The 23,945-nt window shown below is 31.6% G+C and overlaps 1 protein-coding gene across 1 annotated transcript; it reads left to right on the top strand.

Moving 5' to 3' along the window:
• The first annotated feature begins 361 nt into the window (after positions 1-361).
• LOC131927561 (ADAM 17-like protease) lies at positions 362-21,983 on the top strand. Its single transcript, XM_059283271.1, has 23 exons — positions 362-489; positions 3,075-3,210; positions 3,628-3,761; positions 4,021-4,109; positions 5,437-5,531; positions 6,361-6,410; positions 8,213-8,337; positions 8,712-8,810; positions 9,012-9,110; positions 9,205-9,322; positions 9,693-9,791; positions 11,426-11,544; positions 11,980-12,043; positions 13,053-13,191; positions 14,264-14,365; positions 14,715-14,777; positions 15,009-15,103; positions 15,889-16,007; positions 17,243-17,324; positions 18,867-18,955; positions 20,130-20,189; positions 20,531-20,592; positions 21,165-21,983. Exons 1-23 carry the CDS (start codon positions 423-425, stop codon positions 21,373-21,375), a joined length of 2,316 nt encoding a protein of 771 aa, XP_059139254.1. The 5' UTR covers positions 362-422; the 3' UTR covers positions 21,376-21,983.
• The last annotated feature ends 1,962 nt before the right edge of the window (positions 21,984-23,945 follow it).

The raw sequence follows: 23,945 nt of genomic DNA, 5'->3' as shown, positions 1-23,945 counted from the left end.
TATTTTTTTAGAGGTACCTAACCCTTCCGAAACTTAGAATCTAGTTCTATCAACGCTCTGACCAAATCAGATCGTGAATCGTATAAGTCGGCTGTATGTCTTGACCTCCGCCAAACCCCGGAGACAAACACACAACCCCTGGGATTCGATAGAACCCAGGTTAAAAACTACTGATCTAGATCTAGAGTATTCTAGATTGGATTTAGATTAGTTAGGACTGTGTTAGTCCTTTTAAAATGTTTATAATATAAAGTCACCTTAAAATTGTATGAAATCCTGGCATAGTTTTTAAGCTAAAAAGTGCAACAAATTTAAACTTTTAAAAATGAAAATTTGAATAGAAATGTATGCAGCTGGAACTAGACAACTGAATTAGTTATAATAAACTAATACGTAGATTTCTATACTAATATCTAGCGTTAATGAAATTTGTGAATGTCATGCTTACAGCTACTCTTGTCACTGTTTGCATTCTTGGTGTTGCTAAGTGTAGGTGATGATCATGTGTTGTATTATTAATAATAATATTAATATTCAGATTAAGTCTAGTTTAGTTTTTTTTAGATCAAGCCACACACTAGCTACTAAGCAGCTACTAAGCTAGACTAGATATCTAGATTCTAGTCTAGATCTAGATATCTAGATCTAGAATCTAAACTTGACTTCAAAACAAGTTTACTTTAGACTAGACTTTGGTAATCTATCGTTTTGGGTACGTAAAATCGCCCGCGGCTATTTAATATTTATGTACGAAAACGTTACCTCATTGTCAAGGCTTTATTAATAGAAGTATATAGTATATAGTATATTGTCATACTTTTGTGTCAAATATTATAGATAAATGAATAATAAACCTAAATCAATGGCTAAATATATCGATATAGGCCAGAAATTAACTTTAAACAGCAGTGTCTGAGAGCAAGATTTGCTATATAAACAGCAGCCATTTGTAAAATAGAGTGGCTTCCCCCTGAATCTGGCGCTAAAGCTTATAAAAATAAAACTTAGACAAGATGGCTGCTATAGTAAATGAGCATGGTTGCATCTGTTGGAAACATCGCTAGTCTTCATTTATTACGGAAAAGTTTTAATTCAATTGTTTAAAAACAGGTACATAAATGAATCAAGGAAACATTTTTGAATTTTTAAAACATAAATCCTCCTCAAAATGTGAAATAATTATTAAAATTTAAGGAGTCACCTGTTTTTCACATTACAAATCGCGGGCGATTTTACGTACCCAAAACGATAGATTACCATTAGTCTAACTAGAGATTCTAGAATATTCTAGATTTCAGTCTAGTCTAGATTAGTCTAGCTAGAATCTAGAAGAAATCTTAATTAATAATTAATTATAAAATATATATAATAATAAATCTATTTCACTTTTTTAAAGAAAGGGTCAGTTCAGTGTAAAAGACAAACAAATAAGTGAACAAATGTTACACCTCTCTGTGGGTGGGGGGGGGGGGAAATTTACTAATTAAGAAAATTGTGACGAAAGTGTTTCTTCCAGACTGTTTTCTCCCGGGGGGGGGGGGGCACTTGAAATTTCCCCCATCCCCGTCCGTGAAGAGATGCCTGGAAGAAACTCTGTAGGTGACAAAGGGAAATGTGTTATCATCTGTTACGACACACTTCTTTTGCAATTTAAAATGTAATGCTAAAAACTGTCTTTTAGTCGGTTTTTTTTTACATTTTTAAAAAGCTGGGTTTTATTCTAAATTGAAATAGAAATTGATTAATATATTCAAGACTCAATTGTTGACAGCGCTTAAAAATATTTTAGAAAGAAATAAATGTTTTAAAAAACTAAAACTGCATTCTGATGGTGGGTTTGTGAGATGAGGTGGGTGACGATAGAGAGGGGGAGGAGGTAAAAATTGTCCAAAAAAGTGTGACGTCTTTTGTTGATCCCTTGCCATAGTGTTCTAATCTAAAGTTATAGTTAGGTCTAGTAGACTGCTAGTCTAATCTAAATATTATTATTTGTACTGGTCTCTGTTCACACATGTCTTACAGTTTTTGGATTCTGTTTGTTCATTTCACTGTATCTTTAATATATTCCTTAAGCAAAGTATATGATATGGTCAGGATTAGTTTTGTTAAAGTATGTATTTATCAGGAGCATTAGCAGAAATAGCATTTATTAATAATAAGCATCCTTTGCATGGCTAATAAGTGGCCTTCAGAAAATTAAGTTTCTTATAAAGTTTCTAAAGCTAGATTTTGAGATGTACTACAACCTAAGTAAGGATGAATAGTTGCCTATTTGCTGATTTGAACCTACTGTTAAAAAATGAATCACTGTATGCTATTTTAGTTTATTTTTAAGAAAATATAAAGTTGCATTATTTGAAGTGTCATTGTTTTCTCTCTTGAATTTTTTTTTGTTTTTTGTTGTTGTTTTTTTTTTTGTGCATCCAATAGCCTTTGCTAATAGAATATAGGCTTTACTTTAATTATGTCATTAACTTACACTGCTACACCTGATACAATTTTTTATTTTATCTCGATCTACTAGGCCTATTCCTTTAAGCTATCGTTTTTTTAAAACCAGTTTGAAATAATTATGTTTACATAAGCGCAATTCAGAATTAAATTTACATGCTGATCACATACAGATTTGTCAAAAAATGTATTACTTAAGACCAGTATGGGACTTGCTTAGTACCCTGAGTCAGAGGCGTAGCGAGGGGGGGTGCGGACCGCACCGGGTGACACCATTTAGGGGGGTGACACCAAGGCAAAAAATAGCAAAATATATAGAGAAAAACTTGAGAGGGGGGTGCAAATCGAAAGTTTGAGGAGGGTGCAAATCAAAAATTTAAAAGTTTGTCCCCGAGAAGGGTCGCTACGCCTCTGGGGGGGTGACACCATTAAGTGCCGCACTGGGTGACACCCAACCTCGCTACGCCACTGCCCTGAGTCCATGGGCAGCACACCATTTGCCTATACTGGACCTACACTTAAGTTTGCCAAAAAAGTAGCTACCAGAGTTTTAATATCAAAGGCTGATGACTAAGATGTAAAAAGTATATGAGTTTTCTAATTCAGCTTTTTAACTCTTTCAGATACATTTGCTGTAAATCTGAAGTACTACGAAACATTCAGTCATACTGACATAGTGTCATCATCTTTTGTGAAACGCTCAGCAGAAACCTCCAGAACCAGCCTATTTCAAGAACTAAAATTCAGTATTCTCAAAAGGTATTTGTTTTAGACCTTCTGAAAAGAAAAAGTATTGATAATTTGGTTCTAATAGAAGACATACTTTGAGCCATTTTGTAATATCAGTATAGACTATTTTATTTGATAAATACTTGTTTGATAAGTTTGAAAAATATTTTAAAGGTCACAAATGTTCCTTATTCTTAAAAGGTATGCAGTTTGAAAAAATATATTTTCTTTAAAAGAAAAGCATTGATAGACCACATTTTGAACAGGCTTTTCAGTTCAGGTTAAAACTATTGCTTCTTTCTTTTTTTTTCTGCCATTTTTCTAGGCTAATACTTCTTGGTTAAAAAATAATGTGTCAACATTATCAATTTTAAGCATTTTGTAGGTTGTTTTTTTTTCATCCTTTACCATTTTAATGGTGACTTTTAACTAAGTGTGTATTCACAGAGACTTTCAGTTGGTTCTGAAATCTGGAACTGATGTATTGGCTGCAGGTTTTGTTGGTCAGTTAGTTCATGAAGATGGGAAGACAAGTCCATTCCATGTCAATCAAGATTTAATTTTTAAAGGCCACTTAAAAGGTTTATTTAATATCTTTTAACTTTTTTTTTCATTTAATAAGTAAATTAAAAATCACTGTTTCTAGTTTGACCAAACAAATAGTTAAATTAAATAGTTTATTTAACTCTTTTTGTTTTACTTTTTTGTAATATCTACTAAACAAAAATTTCAAAATATCATTTTTATTAATTTGTAATTTACCTTTAATCAGCTCTTTTGTTGAATATTTTTATACATGTTATTGACATGAATTGATATTGCTATAACAATATTTTACAGACAACCCAGATGTATCCGTTCATGCTCACAAGGAAGACTATTTGTGGTCTATACAAATTTTTGAAAAAGATGAAATCTATGCAGTAGAGGTATTTTAACATGGCCTATTCTTTATATGTAAAAGAAGATCTATTGAATTTACAATATTTTTTTTAACTACACACTCTGGGAGAATGATTTATATCATTTTATATAGGTACATTGAACAATTAAAAATTCCAAATGGGACAAATGTGTAAAACTTTTGATTAGTCTGCAGATGAAATTGGGTACTAATATTTTTGTAGGAACATCATGTTTAATATTATAAGACCTAGCAGAAAGCCCTATTAAAATCTCTTTTAATGCATACATTGGCACGTTATTTCTGCGCAGCGTTGATCTCTGGGTCATAAACTTATTTGGTTTCTAAACCCTAATCTTTTACATTTTTATTCCTTAGTATTAAGCTAAGGCCTACATAAATGTTTTCTTTTAGCTAGTGAGATGAGGCTTTTATTTTTTCCATATTTAATAAACTTACCTTCAGACTAAATGTCTGCTATATTGTGTTTTTTCTGCAAATGTGTGCTAGGTTTACCATTATCTACAATTTTTTTTAAATGGGATCCAGATGAAGGCAGGATGGACAAAAGGCTGACATACCATACTGACGATTACCAGTAGACCACCATTAGACAGAATACCAACTAACAAATGGCCAAAATACAAATGATCAACATTTAAGAGTTTGATAGCTTGGCGTTCCAAGTATTCAGATTTTGTGTTTAGCAATAGATTAAAATCTACCCCATTTGTACATTTCTAAATGGTTAAAAAAAATGAAGACTTAATTTAACAATCATTCCCTACCTTCTACAATAATAAATGTTTTCACTCAACGATATTTTGTAATTAATTAAACTAAATTGATAATAGCTTCTGGGTGACATATTTTATCTTGTGATGGTCGGCACTCTATGATTTTTGTTCTTTGATGGTTGTCTCACCCTACTATCAAAGAGTAGCCTATTATACAGTAGTAACCCATTGTTTTGTTTTTTTATTATTGACAAGGCTTGGATATTTTGTTTGTCAACCGTAAGGTCTGCCTGTTTTTTTTGCCAGTCTCTCATTTGAATGCTGGACACATAGCCTTTAAATCCAATCAACCTGATGGATGTTGGCCTTTTGTCCTACAACTTTAAAAATATGGAGAAGTTTCAAATTCAAATATGTATTTTTTTAATAAAAAAAACAGAATATAACAAGATAGGGAAAGTTATAAATCACTTAGATAAATATCGGGGAAAAAATAAATTATCCTTTGAACCTGATTGGTGAAGAATTTCCTAACACTTACGCATGTAAAATATTTTGAATTAACCTTCTTTAAGATAGCATGAGTCTATTAATTTTGATGTTTTTTAAACTTAGCCTGCAAGAAATCTCTTATCTCCTGCTGAAAACCCAAAAAATCATTCCCTTGTTGCTTACAAAAGTACAGACTTACCAGCTGATGGGTGGCGTTGGTAAGATCATGAATTTACTTCTTCATTTCAAACTTGTTATGTTGTTGTTAGTCCTCTTTGCTCTTTATGGAGCATAGGGCCTCCACCATTTCCTTCCATTTCTTCCTATCCTCGGCTATTAATTTTGACATCTCCCAAGACATCCCTGTTGGCTTCAGTTCTTCAAGAAGACTCCGCCTCCAGGTCTGTCTTGGGCGCCCTCTCTTCCGCTTTCCCTGGGGGTTCCACTCAAGCGCTTGGCGTGTAACATTTGTGTGAGCCTTTCGCAGTGTGTGACCCACCCAGCGCCACTTCCTCCTTCTTATTTGCACACCTATAGGCTCCTGCCTAGCTTTCCTCCATAGTTCCAAGTTCGGGACTTTGTCCTGCCATCTCAGTTTCAGTATCTGTCTAAGGCATCTATTCATGAAGGTCTGTATCTTTGCTATGCTTGCCTTGGAGACTCTCCATGTCTCTGCTCCATACAGCAGAACTGCCTTGACATTAGAGTTAAATATCCTAATTTTTGTGGTAATGGAGATGGCCGAACTTTTCCATATGGGTCGCAGGACTGTGAAAGCGCAGCGGGCTCTATTAACTCTAGCGCGTATGTCCTCCTCTCTGCCTCCCGTTTTGCTGATCTTGCTGCCAAGGTAGACAAACTCTTGCACATCATTTACCTTCTTTGTTGTTTTTTTTATTTATTCTTGGATTTATTTATTTTTGGAACACTTTCTAAAATTATAATCTTTGTTTTAACTATATGTCTACTACAGTAAAATTATTTACATTCTTGTAAAACTAGGTTAAATGTTTGTTTGCATAAATTTGATGATTTATTTTGTTTTAGTGGAGTTGTAGATGCAAAATTAGACAACATGACGAAAGCAAATAATACAGGTTAGATATATTTTATTAATACTACAAATAGATCTTCTTTTCAATAATTTCTTATCATTATTGGCTAAAAACTGTTTGACTTATTTGATAAACCAAAATTAACTTCAACATTGAAGATAACTAAAACCAAGCATGAACAAAATGAACCACAAACTTATTGTTATAATCTAAAGGGTTAACTGTTATGATATTAACAAAAAGTAAAAGGTTTGTGCTTTTTTTTAAGTCATAGCCCTCCTCTTCCCATGTGGAATAATGGATCATCCCTAAAGAGTTCTAGTATCTAATATTCATGATCTTGACTAAACTTTAGAGATTGGTAGTTCTGCACTTTGGGATGGTGTGGTCAAATGGTAGAGCGTTTGACTGTTGAACACCCCTGCACCCACCCATCTTGGATATGTACTCAACTCACATTAGGGGAAGTAAAGCGTCCTGCATAGTGCTGATCACACTATCCCTTCATATGCTGAGGTCACTAAAACTGGTGAACTCTACTTCACCCCATGGATTATAAGGCTCAAAAGGGTACTTTACTCAGTTAAGACTTTGATTGTTAAAAAGTAAAACAGTCCACCTGGGATGGCATTAAAATAATTAAATACATTTGTGGTCACTTATTTTTATTAAAAACTAGCCTACCCGTCCCGCGCAATCCTATGTTCTAAGACGCGTGACCTTGTTTTCTTAAACTGAGTTATTTAAATGTAAACAATGCCTACGCTTGGAACGTAAATATAGGGACACGGATTTACCTACAATACCAACACTACCAGGGAACGTGCCTGGTTCGATATAGTCAATGATTATTGTTGCCCATCGTGTCTTTAGTGTATAGTCTTCTTTTAATGAATGTAGACGCCATAGTGTTCGCAGGGGAGCCCGGGGTGCTTCGGGTTGTGCAATCTACAGGGCGCCGACGGTTGCGCCTCTTGAAGTTTTAACGCTGAGTATAGTATTACCCCCCACCCGCTATGCAGGGCGCAAGATTAGCGGATGCCACGTCCTAACATAGACGCTCTGGAACTCTGAGCGCCAAATTGTGTTTGACGAAAATCTCACCATCGCAGGCGCCATCCATATCATATTGTCATTACTTTGTTCACAGTAACCTTCTCGGGAGTATTCTCATCAACTCCCCAAAGTTTCATGGCACACGGATGAAAGGTTTCGAACCACATCGTACTTTTATTTTTTATATACCATTTTTAGAGAAAAATAGAACCCTCCCGGGGCGCCGCCCTTGTGAAGTCAAAAGAGATTTTTTTTGCATAAACCTTCCCTGGGGTGTTCTAATGAACTCATTGGGTGGTTCTAATCAACTCACTGGGGTGTTCTAATCAAGTTTGATGACGATGGGATGAACTGTGTCAAACTTCAATCGACTTTTATTTTTTTATATACCGTACATAGAGAAAAAACAAATTGCACTCTGCCGGGGCGCCACCCCTGCAAATTTGAATTATTATTTTTTTTTCAGAAATATTCACAACAACTTCCCAAAGTTTCACGCCGATGTGATGAGAGGTGTAGGAATGCATAAAAGACAAACAAACAGACACACACACACACACATACATTGCTTTTTATACATGTAGATTTAAACTATTTTTTTCTTAACTGTTGAATTTAAAATTATGTTTAGATTATATTTTTATTCAATGCTGCTGTATAGATCTATTATTATTAAAATATTTTGGTTTAAAAAAGCAAAAGCATAGTCTTTATATAAGGACTATATTAAACCATTTATTAATTTTCTTGTCACATGGTAATTATGAGATTAAAACTGTTTTTTACAGCAAAATCAGGTGTTATAAGAAAAAAGAGAGAAGCTGCAGACACATGTGTAATCTTTGTCATTGGTAGCTATAAATTATTCCGTGATAGATGTCACTATAACTTCCAGTCTTGTTATTCTTTGCTGGTAAATATTGGCCTTTCTGTTTGTTTATATTTATGTTTACATTTCTCTTTGCCTTCTCTTGACATTTCTGTTTACCCCCCTGTCATCACTTATCACAAAAATTTGAACCCCCAGGCCCTTTGGCCATGGGCTGACATTTATGTAACATCCTTAACTATTGCATGATGAATATATTACTAAATCAACCTTAATAATAATATGGAATCAAGTAGATTAATGGAATTAACACTGATAGTGTATATTCCTAGCCTAATGGGGAAGGGCCAAAACAGAATTATGAACAATTCACAAAGAAAAACATTTTTTATTGATGTGAATACTTTAACAACAATTGAAAATAATAAACTAATTTGGAACTTCTTTTCTTTTGGCAGATAAGCTATGTTCATTTAACAGACAAGGTGTTTAGAAGTTCATCATTTGTAGGATATAATAATGATATAATCAGTAACATTGGTCTTCAAATTGGAAAGGTAAATTTTAAAGTTTGAAAGTTGTCTTGACCAGATAAACAAAAATTAATTTTATACATGAAGTACATGTTAGGAGGATGTGGCCTCAGTGCAATGTGTTCCACTGAGACAGCATTACTCAGTTTTAAAAGAGTTGTAAGATAGACAGAGACCTATTTAACATGAAATTTGTTTGAAGTATTCCACTGAACTCTCCTACAGATTCTGCTCTACACAACACCATCAACAACTAGCAAGGAACACAAACTTCCACATTACAATGCTGCTGGCATTAAATGGAATCCTGACCTGAAAATGAGTGTAAGTTATTCACATTTTCTCAGGGTTGCAGTTAAATGACTATATCCAATTGTTAAATTGAAATGTTTTTACTTATTACTTTTATACATTGCAGTCTTTTGCATATCACCTGGCTTCACAGAAAGACTTTTTTTGTCACCATCATTTGTTTACCCAATACCCCCTACCTAACCGTGTTTTGGGCTTTGCTTATCTGAGTGGAATATGCAAAAGTAAGATGTTATATAAACATAATCATATATATTTGTTTTTGTCTACTTTTTCACTTTTTTTTTAAATTAAATTTATACAAGTTATACAAGTAATTAAGTTAAATGCATATGAACTAATTTATTTCATGTTTTGTAATTTCTTCATTCTAAACAGACTCGCTTTACATTGCCATAGACTGTTTTAATGGGTTGATTTCAAAGATGCACTACTTTGAAAGATAGCTATCGCCATGTCTAAAACATTGTCTATTGCTTCAAATATGAAATTTCCCTTATTCTATTTTCATTCATTAAAAAATTATTTTTTTAATTATTTTTTAAATCAGAGTAAATTTAAAACTAATGTTCCTAAACCTCTTTTTCTGAATAGATACAGCGTCAAATTTTTATAGTATAGGCATTACATCTGGAGAGGATACTAATGCTGGGCTGGTCTCGTCTCTTCAGATGAATCTAGTCTTTGCTCATGGTAATAAAATTCAAACTGTTTTCAAGTTTATTACAGTTTTATTTTTGACGTTATCATTTTATTATTATGGTTCAGACAGTTTAAGTAAATGTTGAATACATCATCCTCTGGCTTACACTGGGTGTTGTGGTTAGTAGATAACTAAACTAATTAAGAAATTACCAGTCTTATGTAGAGGCTTTTTGATTTGTATGTAAATAAGTTTCTGAAAATATATTATAAAAAACTGTTTTGTTTTTTTACATTTTATAAAAGCTTTCATTGTTAGATAAATGAACTTTTTAAAACTACTTTAAAGAATGGCATGGTTAAGTTTTGAAAATTCTAGAGTTTGGTTTTCGACTCAAAATTGTAGAATTCCAGTGAGTCCACCCAGTTTAAAGGGGTACTTGATTCAAGTTAGGGAGAGTAAAGACACTGAACTGACCAAACTATCCTTAAACATGCTGTGGCCCCACAAAAACAGGTGAACCCAACTTCAGTCCTCCCTTATGACCATCAGGTCAAATAGAGTAACTTCACTTTTGTTATAATGAGATGTCTGTCAACATAAATCTAGGACCAAAAAGCAAAATAAATTAACCCAGCGGTCTTACAATGTTAATGAGTATTCTAAATATGTTTTTATATTAATTTTTTTGTATTGCTTTCATAAATTTCTACATCTAAAAATAATAGTTTAACTGTTTAATTTACTTTACAGAATTAGGTGCTGTAGATAAGTATCACGGTTATGGTTCCTGTTGCTATAGAGCTCTGTTTGTTTGTATACATCCATACATGGAATTTGCTGTTAGCAGTGAATTTTATGTTTTCAATTTCATAATTCTGTTCATAAAATCAAAAACACACAAAAGTTGCAAAATGAAAAAATAATAAATTACACTCACTAAATCAAGGATGGAGAAAAAGTATGGTTGTAAGCTGTAGGGCAACCCCGCTGACATTGCCCCCTAGCGTTATTAGTGTTACATTTTGTTTTGTTCCACTTAAACAGGAGACTCCTTTGAGTTTACTACAATACTTAATTATTCATATAATTCAGCTCTGACAACACTCTTCTCTCTAGCTTCATTCTTAGCCAAACCCACTGAAAATGTGAAAACAAACACAATACAATGACATAGACAAAACATTCAAGGGACATAACAAAGTTATACATAATACAAGGGACTTAACAATAACTAACAAGACATAATGTAACAATGACCTCCCCTGCTCAAAATGTATACAACTCAGGGAAGTTTTACTGACTTTGTATTCGAACTCAAGACTTTCTAGCGCTTTACTGCTAGGCCACGGCGTCACCAAGAGAGGCAGTGGTGATATTAAAAGTTTTTTGTTGCCATAGTTTTAAAAATGTCATTCTTTTGTTTTTTTTTAAAGTATTGATGATAGCAACAATTACCCCCCACTCGAAATGTATACAACATTGCATTGTTCATCCAACCAGTTTGTTTTTTACTTCCTTTAGTTTACACTAAATAGATTACGCTGTACTATTACACCATTTACAGATTTCTTTTTCATCATATACTGATGAACAATTTCCCATATTAAAAAAAATGATTGGATAAAAATTTGACTCTTGGGCCTGTATAAAAATTTGTATTCTAAAACTGTTTTAAATGCAGGTCACAATTTTGGAAGCAACCATGACCCAGCAAGTGATGAATGCTCAAAGCCAGATGAGGAAGGAGGTAATTTTCTCATGTGGGCCAGGTCTGTCACAGGGTTGAATCCTAACCATTTGGTAAGATCATTTCAATTGTTGTTTTGTTTTTTTAATCCATATTTCCAAATAAATATCCAACTTAATACATACTTACCTTGATAAATTGTGCTTTTCCATTATCTACCCTTTAGTATTTGTTTGTTGTGTAAATAGGCATCTAATTTCTTTCCACAAAGCTACACTAAAGAGCACTTTTTTTTTACATGGTTGATATTTAAGAAATATTTCTTACAAAAAAAAGTTGGAATTTTAAAACAATATATCAAACATTACATAACGAACAACTATAGTTTGTTTGGTGTGTGAAATAAGAATATTTTTATTAACAGCACAGATAAAATTCAATTGAAAAATTTCATGTAAAAAAGTAGGCGTGGGTTGTTGATTTGAGTGGATTGATCTGAATTTATTTTTGCATTGACAAAAAAAATCAAGCAGCATCTTTTTCAACAGCTATTTTCACCCTGCTCGTTGAAACAGATCGGTCAATTAGTGGAGGTAGCTAACTGCTTAAAACGTAGGTATTTTAATTTTAATTAATTCTATACAAGGTAAACACACTTCAATATGCATATGTAGATATGCTTTACAAGGTATAATAATTTTGAATTAAAGGAAAACAAAGATAGATGAATCTAAAGTCTCAAGAAAAATGAATATATTAAATCAAAGAATCAGTGAATCTTGGCACACCAGTTTTTGTGGTGATGTCTTTGAGTGCAGACTTTGTTTCGGAGGTTTCTAAAAAGCAACAAAATGAGAAAGGGTTTATACTTTCCTGGCGCACCATACAGCCACTTACACTAAAGTTACAGTGGCATGAAATAGCTAATTGTCAGCATCTCCTTATGCTGTTTAAAAATAAACTCACTAATGTAAAATGAAAAAATCAACACAAACACACACTGGGGTCGGCGTGGTCGAGTCGGTAAAGCTCATGGTTGCTAAACCGAAAAGTCTCGAGTTCGAACCCTCGGACAGATGAGGCTCGTTAGCTGGGGACAGCCACTCTTCTAGGAGAGACAACTCCAAAATTAAACAACTGCTGCCTTGTAGTTTGTTCTTGGTTGGACAAAGGCTATGGAAGCAAATCCAAAAAGAAAAGCAGGCTGAAATCGGAGTCAATGGCCTCAATGGCGCATAACCAGTTGACACGTAACGCTTAATTGTGTTGGAGGCGTGGTCGAGTCGGCAAAAAGCTCATGGTTGATAAATTCGAACAAAGTCTCGAGTTCAGACCCACTAGCAGATAAATCTCGATCCCCTTCAACACTAATAATTAAGAACGAAGAAGAAGAAAGAAGAAAGAACACACTGGTATAGTAAGTAAAGGACCTTTTAAGACCAGATGGTCTGAAGAGAAGATGAAGTAGAAACCATCATCACTTTCTCTAGCCTCAGTATCTACAGTGTAGTGTGGTTAGAATTATGCCCAGGTGCCTTTAATTTCCCAATTTAAGGTTTTGGTATCTCATTTTATATACACTTTTGATACTGCAGCCACAACTGTCACTTATTGATTTCAGCTAGAAGTTCGATTACTTCATTTTGTGGAAATGGAGTCAGAGATGTTGGGGAAGAGTGTGATGGTGGCACAAACAGTATAGTTGGCTTAGACCAGTGCTGCCGACCAGATTGTACACTAAATTTGACTGCTACTTGCAGGTATCATTAAAAAGAAATTGTTGTTTATATATAAACATATATATATATATATATATATATATATATATATATATATATATATATATATATATATATATATATATATATATATATATAGGCCTATATATATATATATATATATATATATATATATATATATATATATACACATATATATATATATATATATATATATATATATATATATATATATATATATATATATATATATATATATATATATATATATATACATATATATATACATATATATATATATATAATGTGTACATTTTTTTTAAGCTTCACTGTTAATTTTTACTCCAATATAAATCAAACTTGACCTTCATTTACCCTGTATTCTAATGATAAAATATTTTAGACCACAGTGCTATTAGGGCCTATTAAAGAAATACTTATCATACTACATATTTTTTTAAAAATCACATTACATTATTTTATTGACAAAGACATTTCACTTTTATTTATTACTTTTTATCACCTGTCTGTTCAGTAGTGGTATAAAAATAGAACATATGGTTGAGCTAATACACATTGCATAGCGCTAATGACTAGACTGTTAGCTGTACTGCTCATGATCCTTGTTACATGATAAAAAATACAAGTTAATTAACAAGCTGAATTTTATTTGTTTTTTTTTAATGAAAATCTTTTACAATTATAGTGTAAATATTATAAGAAAATACTATAATATCAGGTTCAGTATCACTATGTTGGGTTATTATATTATTCGTTTCCTATCTGCTCATTATTTTTTTTTTGGACCTTCTGTATGTAAAAGAAAAACAAATTAAATACTTGTTTAGGTTGGGAAGTAAATAAACCATACTTCCCATGAATTCCTGTTGTTTACACAATAGATTTATTAATAAAATTATAGTTTACTAAACATCTTTATTCAACCTTCCTGTAATAATAGAATATATATTTAAATATCTGATGTAGGTTTTTTTCCGTCAAATAAATTCTATGGGGTCTTTTGTTTTATTTTGTCTGTATTTTTTAAAATGCATATTTACTTTTTTCAATATTTACTTTTTTGCTACTTCAGTGACTTCAATACTGTATGCTGTTCTAAATGTAATATTGCTGATGCAAATACAATTTGTGAAGGAAGTTTTGTTAATGAGTGTAAGAAGGCAAGATACTGTACGTATCCTTTTTTTGGTACAAAATAAATATGGAAAAAGTATACTTTAAAAGCTTCAATTATGTAATTTTTACAAATTTTCTTTACAGTAAACTTAAAAGTAATCTTGAGATATTTCCCACTGTAATCTATTGTTGGGTCACTTTATACACAAAATAATTTGCAATGCTTCAAATTACTGTAATAAATATTTTTTAAACTGAGGATGTTAATTTGTTTTAACACTTTTTAAAAGGTTGCCATTTACATATAGTAAATTTTTTCAACCATAATGATATATACAACATGCATGTGTTAAGTATCCCTCACCTCTATTCAAAATATTATAATATTCCATTGACTAAAAATACAGAGGATTAAGCTATACTTGTGCTCCAGCTGAATTTTTACCAGATAATTCAAGCTGTTTAGATGGGTAAGCCTTTTATTTATTTTCAAAATAACTGGGATGGTGTAGTTAAGCACATGAAAGCCAAGTTCAGTAGACTAACTTACTTTTATGCTACTTCATGTATGTTACAGTATGTTATGCATAAATTTGTCTAAATTTCCTATGTTTAAAGAACTAAGAAGTAACCTAGGGCTAAAATGGTCGGCAGCTAACTTGGATACAATTAGGTTTATAGATTTCTTTTATGTTTGCTAGGGGCAAATGTTACCATGGTGAGTGTAAAAGCTTTTGCGCTATGGAGTCTATCGAGCTTTCAAAAACTTTGGAACCTTGCCTGTGTCGAAACCGAGGTATGTATATTGAGGATCACATCCCCCCCACCCCTCTTTTTAAAATATATATATATATATATATATATATATATATATATATATATATATATATATATATATATATATATATATATATACATATATATATATATATATATATATATATATATATATTATATATATATATATGTATATATATATATATATATAAATATATATATAATATATATATATATACATATATATATATATACATATATATATATATACATATATATATATATACATATATATATATATACATATATATATATATACATATATATATATATATATATATATATATATATATATATATATATATATATATATATATATATATATATACATATATATATATATATACACATATATCCGTATATATATATATATATAACTGATTTATTCTTAAACTATTCACATCTCTATCATTGGACTGACCAAACTATAAACATGAAAATCATAATATTTGTTCTACCCCTGAAGTTGTACTGCTTAACATGCAATAAAAGTGACACTTTTTATTCACTGTTAAATCATTCCTAAATTTAAAATGGTAGTATTGATTTTTTTCGTTTGGTGTAGTCACCTAACTGAATCATGCAGTATACTGTAACAAACAATACACTACCACAAGTATATCAATTCATTATGATGCCTGGTATTTGGTATATAGACTTATTGAAGTTTTTTTAAGACTAAAAAACTATTTCCTGGTGTTCTTGAGCTCTAATAACCATTTCAATTGTTACTAATGTTTACAGAAGATGAATGCAAATGGTGTTGCTATGATAATTCTGACCCAGAACGCCCTGGGACATGCAAACCTTATTCAAAAAAGTATAAAAAAGATGGCAGTCCATGCAATGCTGGGTTTTGTGAGGTAGTTGTTGTTTTTGTTAAAGATGTATAGATATTGAATATGTTATTCACTTGCTTGTTTTAATTCAAAGATGGTTTTACTTTATATAGTGGTTAAATATTGTAGCTGAGCGAAAAATCAACAATGAAATTGTAACAAATTTCAAAGTTTTACACCGTCCTGAGCCAGAAATAAACCATTTTGCAATAATGTCTATATGTATAAGTGTATGAACATGATAACTTGGCTACCATTTCATAGAGGTGTACAAAATTTCATATGTGTGCATTCTACGGTTCAGCTTTAATCAACTTCTAAGTGATTTCCGTTTAGATTGACAAGATTTCTTACATAAATTCCAGTGCGGCGTTTTTTATTTTTTTATTTTTGAACCCCTGTGGTAGCCTAAGATGTGTCTCCCAAGAAAGCCCAGCGATAACTCTGTCATGCTTGAGGTTACTGAGATGTGTTGTGTCTTACTCTTGCGGAGGGTGATCAACATTCACTCACGGTTTTCATACAGCATACCCTGGGGCATCAGGGTGGTTGTGTGTACAAGCATGTTGTTTAGCCACAAACTTACCAGCATCTGGGTGGTTGTGTACAAATATGTGGTTTTAGTTGCAAACTTACCACTTCTATTTTGCCTGATACCACGTTAGTTACCATCCATCCTTTTCTGTTTAATACTAATATCTATATATATAATTCTCTTCTGGGAGACGTTAGAAAACAAGCTGCAAGCGCGCCTTACAGTCCCCTCTCTTCCTCTCTATCGTTACCACCCCCCACCCCCCCCTCACATGGTCTGGTGAGCTGTGGTTCACGCTAAATGTTTACATTTTACAATCGTAGAGCTGGGTTTGGTGACGGCTATTAGGGGCAGATAATTTAGTTTGAAACGATTTTAAACTTAGAGGAGGTAACTAAGAGGAGGCTGCTTTCACGTGGGGGGGAGGGGGGGTTCAGTGTTTTAAAGCAAATATTTTCAGTGGCAGCATTGGTACTGTCGAATTCACAAATTATGAATTACTGAAAAGTAGAAAAAACAACAACTAAATAGCTGTGTATGATACACCTCGGGTCAGCTCGTACGTGAAAAATAAGAAAAGTTAATTCCTGCTTTATCTTAGTTGTCATTGTGTTGGATTGCACTTTATGGGGACAGCAGTCTTAGAACACTTCCACCCACACCCACCTCTTATTTTTTGGCAATTAGCTTTGCTGATATAATAAATTCAGGCATAATATTTCAGCAGGGTAGGTGTATTCCTGTGGTAACTACAACAATAAAACGAATATATTCATTTTTAGTGGCTGAAGAGAAAGTAAGAATAGGTAAGTATTGTAGAATATTTCATAGTTTGGGAGGGGAAACAATAAATTGAACAATATTTTAAATAACACAGAGATGGTCAGTTATCTAATATAAAGCAAGATATATGAGAAGTCATTATTTTGAGTTTTAAAATTTCTAGATACTTTTAGTAAATCTATTACTTTCTTGAGTTAGACTTAGCTACATACATTTTATGTGTATTTTGTTTTCAGTATGTTAAATTAATCAAATGTAGTCCTAAATATTCCATGTTTGATACAATGTTGTATAGTTTTGTATGCAAACCTTTTCTGTGTTATTCATTCACTCTTTAGTTATTGATTATTTACACACACTGAAGTCAGCTTAAGCTAATACAGTGGTTTTTAAACTCAATGTTTGACCAAACGCTAATGGTATGGTGAGTCAGTCTCAGGGGTTCGGCAGAGGTCAAGACACACCCGGCATGATTTTATATCCAATTTTGTCAGTGCAGATGATTGAAGGGTTAGGTAAATGTGCAAATGAAACTGAGGGGGTTCGGTGCTTCCAAAAGGATTAAGAACCATTGAGCTAATCTATATGTTACCAGCAAAGTGTGAAACCTAGCATTCTTCTATGGAATACCCAAAATGAGCCAGCTTACAGGAAAACTGGCAAATTATAGAGCAAGCTTATTCGGTTATTTGCAATATTACATCTAGTGTTACGTTAACCTAACAGAAGTAGAGGTACCAAAAATTTAGTGCCTCCTAGCTCACACAAAACTGAACAATCGAATCCTAATCAAAATCAAGGTAATAACAATGTGATGGTGTTGGGAGTGCTTTATTTTATTTATAGTCTTGCACATATGTTTGACTGTAATGGAGATAGAAGGTTATTATTTAATATTAATTAAGGATACACTTTAAAACAAAACTGTTGAAATGGAATCTCTAACTCTAAGTACACATAAAAATTTTGGGACACTTTAAGTGCATAATAAACATATTTGTTATTAAAAAGAAAACCTGCAATGATTCCAAACTTATAGCAACGGCATTTCCAAAACAAATTAACTTCAGGAAATCAAATCATTTTGTTCCTTGTTAAAATGCCTAGATTTCACACCCTGCTGGTAAATTTGTAATAAGACAAAGTTGCTTTTTTTTTAAAATATTAAATTAAAAAACAAAATATGTATTTAAAAACAGCAACAGGGAAGCAAAATGTCAGGTGGTTTCTTTTTTAACAGAAATGGATCAGTTGGAAATATAACTAAAAAATATTGTTTATTATGGATTAATGAAAACTTTCTGCACTTATTGTATTGCAACGCAGCGAGATTTTTTAAAATAACCACTCTGACTAAATGTTACATTTTGAAACATTTATTTTTAGTATATATTTCAGGTAGTTGATGAAAATACAATACTTAACTGTACAAATATGTTATTAGAGAAAACTGAATAAAATACATTTACACTGTACTCTTTTATCTATTTAATGCAATTATGACTATGGCAGGCTTTTTTTTAATTAAATATAACCACACTATCCTCACTTTGTATGAATTTCAGTATCAATTGTCAGGTCTAATATTGTGATAACAGTCATTGTGGTCATTTTATTGGTATGGATACCTGGCTCCTGTTTTATTTATCGCAAGGTAAATGTGTTCTTTTCTTTTATCAACCTTATTTTAAACCTGCATGCAGGTCTTAAGCATATTTTACCCATTTTTTTACCCATGTTGGCATATATATATATATATATATATATATATATATATATATATATATGCCTTTTTATGTGTAAGCCTTGACAGGGAGGTGACTAATCTACGTCCCTAGGCTTCTATTTAAACTATCAGGTCAGTGCAAATCTGGCTGAACCCAGACTGGTTAATATCCTAACCTTAGTCTAAACCCAAAATAAAACAAAAAAAAAAGATAACAATTTATAAAATATATTTAACAAAAATATTGTAACCAAATTTTAAAAGAAAATGTAAATTAAAAAAAACTAAAAGTGACAAAAATCGGACTAAACATAACCAAACACCCAATCAAACTACACACAGAAACCACAGAAATCACAGGCCCCGACATTCCAACAGAAAGTCCCTCCCTCTGCCACACACCACGTTTTACGAAACAAAACGAAATTCAAAATTTTGCACTAAGTCAAAGTACAGCCACGCCACATACTGCGCACAAGAAGATAGTCCCTAATACAACAATAACTTACATCACAACATGAAACATAAAGTGGGACGACAAACTAAAAGTTTGCATAAATAATGACATCAAATTATAAACAAAACACACAAAGCAACCATAAACAATTTTAAAATCAAAGTCATACCCACGCCATAATAGCAAACTACTTAACTACTTGCATAAATAATAACATCAAATTATAAACAAAACAGACAAAGCAACGATATACAATTTTAAAATCAAATATGCATAAGTATATGTAAGCTTATACACACATACACAAAAGCAAGCTTCAGTTTACACTGGAACAGTTTTCCCATTAATTTTAAAAAGGTTTATATTTACAGTACTTGTAGCTCTGCTGGACTCCTAAATGGGAATTACCTGCTCAAGCATTGTTAAGCCTGACAAGCTTGAACAGGAATCAAGCCTTTCTTTTATTCATGTTGACAACCACTAAATATGTGCATTTCCTCAAGGTTTTTCCTTCTGTAGCTTGTTAGTAGTCCGAATATCATGCTTAGAAATGTGAGCACTCAGAGAAGTGTATGCGATCTTGAGTGTATCTACTAATGAATGATTCTATGACATTTATTTCACTTTTTTTCTTTCTTGTTTTAGGATAAAAGAGAAGCTAGAAGAAGGGACATAATTGACAATATTTATGCAGAGCAGCTCAGGGTCAGTCTAATTTCTGCTTCCTTATATATTTGTATCAAACCCATTGATTATTAAAACCTACCTATCTACTGCCTGTATTAAAAACTGTTATTACTCTATAACAAAGAATTTTGCTTTTTAAGCTATGCACTAAATTATCCAAATTTCATAGCAGCTCTTTAATTTTTTAAATAATTTCCAATGGGCCTGTGAAGCAAATTAGCAACCCATGGGAAACTGTTTATTTCCAAACCTCATATCCTTCTGTGTTGTATCTACTTTTTTGTGAATAACACAAAGTACTACCCTTATTTGTTGCTGCTTGTTATAATTCTTTGCATTTTTCTACTTCTTTCTTTCAGCGACGGATGACCATGGCAACAAATGCTTTGGATGAACCTGGATCAGTTGAAGACATAAATGAGTATTTAATAATTTTTAGGATACATGTTTGTGTTTTTTATTATAGTTCAAATAGTAATTGTTTTATTATTAAGTTAAAATTTTTACTTGCAGTAGGTTATTAAACATAAGTGTTTGGAGTTTGTTTTTCAAGTTTTTATAGTATAGATTGTTGTTTTTTCTTTAACATTTTTTTACTCTGTCTTCTTAATTATTTATTTATATTGAACAAACAATTTTAAAATATATCAAATAGTGTTCATAAAAAGTGTTTATTTGTATGTACGTATGTATATATTTATATATATAATTATATATATATATATATATATATATATATATATATATATATATATATATATATATATATATATATATATATGAGTTTCAGCCAGAAGTAGGCCTGTACTAGTATTTTTCTTTTTTTTTAAAGATATCAGTTATATCATGATACTGGTGTTTCTTTTGCGTTTTCCTTGAGGGTTTTATCCCAATGCCAGTCTTTATATATATATATATAAATATATATATATATATATATATATATATATAATTTCCTAAGTTACTGTTACTTTGAACTCATTTATTTTCTAGTGACACTGAGCAAGATGAAGCATCCATTGAGAGCGAGGACAGCAAATTTATTAGTATCATTGAGGGCCAGTCACCTTCTAATACCACCTCAGATAAAACATTTTCTAGTGTCATTGACAGTAAGCCAAAGTCACCTGTTACTGAGCAGTTTTCAAGTGCCACTGAAAACAAGACAGACTCGAGTGCCATTGATGGTGCTGCAACAATTTAAAGTTGACCAGGGGAAAAAACGATTTAAAGCTCATTACTATAACTAATAACATTGTTTAACACATATTTGATCATGTTTCCTTGAAAGCATTGTTTCATTCACCTCCCGTTCAACAAAATAACCATTATTGTAATGTAAATTAACATGTTTTTTCATTTTTTTTTAATTCTTAAGCAACACAAAATAAATTTGTCACATTTCTTGAACCAAGCAAAAAAAGTTCACCTCAGTGATTGTTTTTATGTTGTTGTTTTTTTGTCAACAGGTATTATTGCAATAATTTCAAACCAGTTAATTAAGGTTTTAAATTTCAATTCAGTTTCATTTGCTTATATGGCCTATATGTATATGTGTGTATATATTAACCATAGTTACTTGTAGGCCTAATTAATTTAATCTCTCTTATACTCCCTTGATGAAAATCACTAAATACAAATGTTTTTTTTTTAGACCAAGTGGTAAATGATTTTTAAAAACTTGGAAGGTGAATGGACACAGTAATTATTATACAGAGAGATAATTGAATTAAACAAAATACTAAAACTAGTTTGAAATTGCTAATTGTTATTTGACAATATTGTTGATTCTATTGGAAGTGATATATTAATATAGCTCACATATTAAACTTTATTTCTAATATACTAAAACTAGTTTGAAATTGCTAATTGTTATTTGACACTATTGTTGATTCTATTGGAAGTGATATATTAATATAGCTCACATATTAAACTTTATTTCTAATATAACGTAATTTATATTATATTTACAAAATTATAATCTGTCCTGCCTATCCCATGTGTGTATTGAAATTCTGTAGATAGGTTCATTGGACCTCATTAGGATTTGATCAATGTGTTCTGTTACATAACTGAAAAATGGTGATTTCTATGCCAATAAATTGTAATGACCTTTACTGGGCTGCAAATGGTTCTATTTGATAAAGATATGAATGAACAAGAATGAGGACTACTGTCAAAATATTCAATAAAAAACAAAATTGTATGTGTAACTGATTCATTATTTCAAACCATAAATATATTTTTTGAATTATTTTTTCATCATTAAAAAATTCTGTTTTTGATTTTTCAAAAAAATGAATTTACAGATACGGTATTCACAATATATATATATAGGACTGGAGTTGGCTCCAGGCATTTACATAGTTCTGCACACACTGTATACGCAAGCTAACCAAAATTGAGATAAAACTGCCTTCTTGCGAGTAAAACAAAATAATTTAAGTTTTACTCTTACAATTACAATTTTACTCTTTTTGTTTTGTCCAGTAAATCTTTCTTTTATCCAGAATAAAACGTAATTGTTTTTAAATTTAAATTGTAATAATAATTGAAAGTTTTTCTTTTTTAATTTAATTAAAATAACCACACTAATTATGGATGGATCAAAATAAAAACACTGAAGAACAAAGCCGGCACAAAACGTCTTTATGGAGTATGCTTTTTGCATGCTTATTTCTTATACTGTGATTATACTTACACAATGTATACTATACAATGCATACATGTCTAGTAAAAAGCTCACAACAAGTTTATGTTTTATTTTTATGAAATCATTTTTCTCACAGAACAGGTAGGCCTATACTTACTGCGAGTATTTTTTCTCCTACATGTTACAAGTATAAATGCGATGTTATGATGTTAATGCTTTCCAATAATGTTTAGCATTCCGTGGGAATTGGGAATGAGATTTTGATGACTACAATAGAAATTTAAGTTAAATTACTTTCTCAATATGATGATGTTATGAAACAAGTTTAGATATGCCATCTGGACAACTGGATCAGTAACATACCTGAGTCCAACTTTACACAAATATAATGTCTTGGCACAGCAAAAGACATTACTAAAATGATTAGTTGAGCATAATAATATGACATGTCTGCATTACTTGGAAATAAATCTAACAAACAAGACATTTTAATATAAGCGAAACTTTACTAGGATTTATAAAATAAAAGATCACTCGGCAGAAGGAATGACTCAAGTGATAAGTGTGCTGAGAGAAATCAACATTGATATTAAAAAGGTTACGGCTAGGGCTATGATAGAGCCAGTGTTGTGAGTGGAGTTTACAAAGGTGTACAAGCGAGGATTAAACAAATCTAAATGTATGTTGAATATGTTCATTGCGCTAGTCACAACCTGAAATCAACAATTGTGTAAGTGGTTGTCCAGAAGTGTTTTAATTTTTGAAACTCGTATACATTTTTTTTGGCAATAGCATAAGCAGGTGGGATCACCTGTCTTCAGTTACTAGATCTAGTGAATCAGAAATAACCATAAAGAGGCTGAACCCAACTTGTTGTTCTGGAATATTGCACTTTAGCAGCTATTAAAATTCATCTTGTTAATACATTAAAAACATTGATTGAAATCCAAGAAGAAGGAAATAAAACTTTTAATTTGTTAATTAATAAGCCTTTTTTATTTATTTGTGTGTATCTAAGGGAAAATTTGTGCATGAATCAGACTCTTTTGAGCATATGGTTGCCATGGCAACGGTGGCCATCTTGAAAAAAAAAAGCCTTTTGTGGAGGTCTCAATAAATAA

This window comes from Physella acuta, unplaced genomic scaffold (genome assembly GCF_028476545.2).
Source record: "Physella acuta isolate Inbredline_101_S28 unplaced genomic scaffold, ASM2847654v3 ptg001419l, whole genome shotgun sequence".
Lineage (NCBI taxonomy): Eukaryota > Metazoa > Mollusca > Gastropoda > Physidae > Physella > Physella acuta.
The sequence above is the reverse complement of the archived record's forward strand: the minus strand, read 5'-3'. Positions and strand labels throughout refer to the sequence as shown.

Bases quoted from the DNA above. Each gene is read 5' to 3' on its own strand.
- LOC131927561 (XM_059283271.1), top strand. From the start codon at position 423: ATGAAATTTGTGAATGTCATGCTTACAGCTACTCTTGTCACTGTTTGC. The intron at 3,211-3,627 runs GTATTTGTTTTA...GTGTATTCACAG, and splicing joins AAATTCAGTATTCTCAAAAG to AGACTTTCAGTTGGTTCTGA. The intron at 14,366-14,714 runs GTATCCTTTTTT...CTAAAAATACAG, and splicing joins AAGAAGGCAAGATACTGTAC to AGGATTAAGCTATACTTGTG.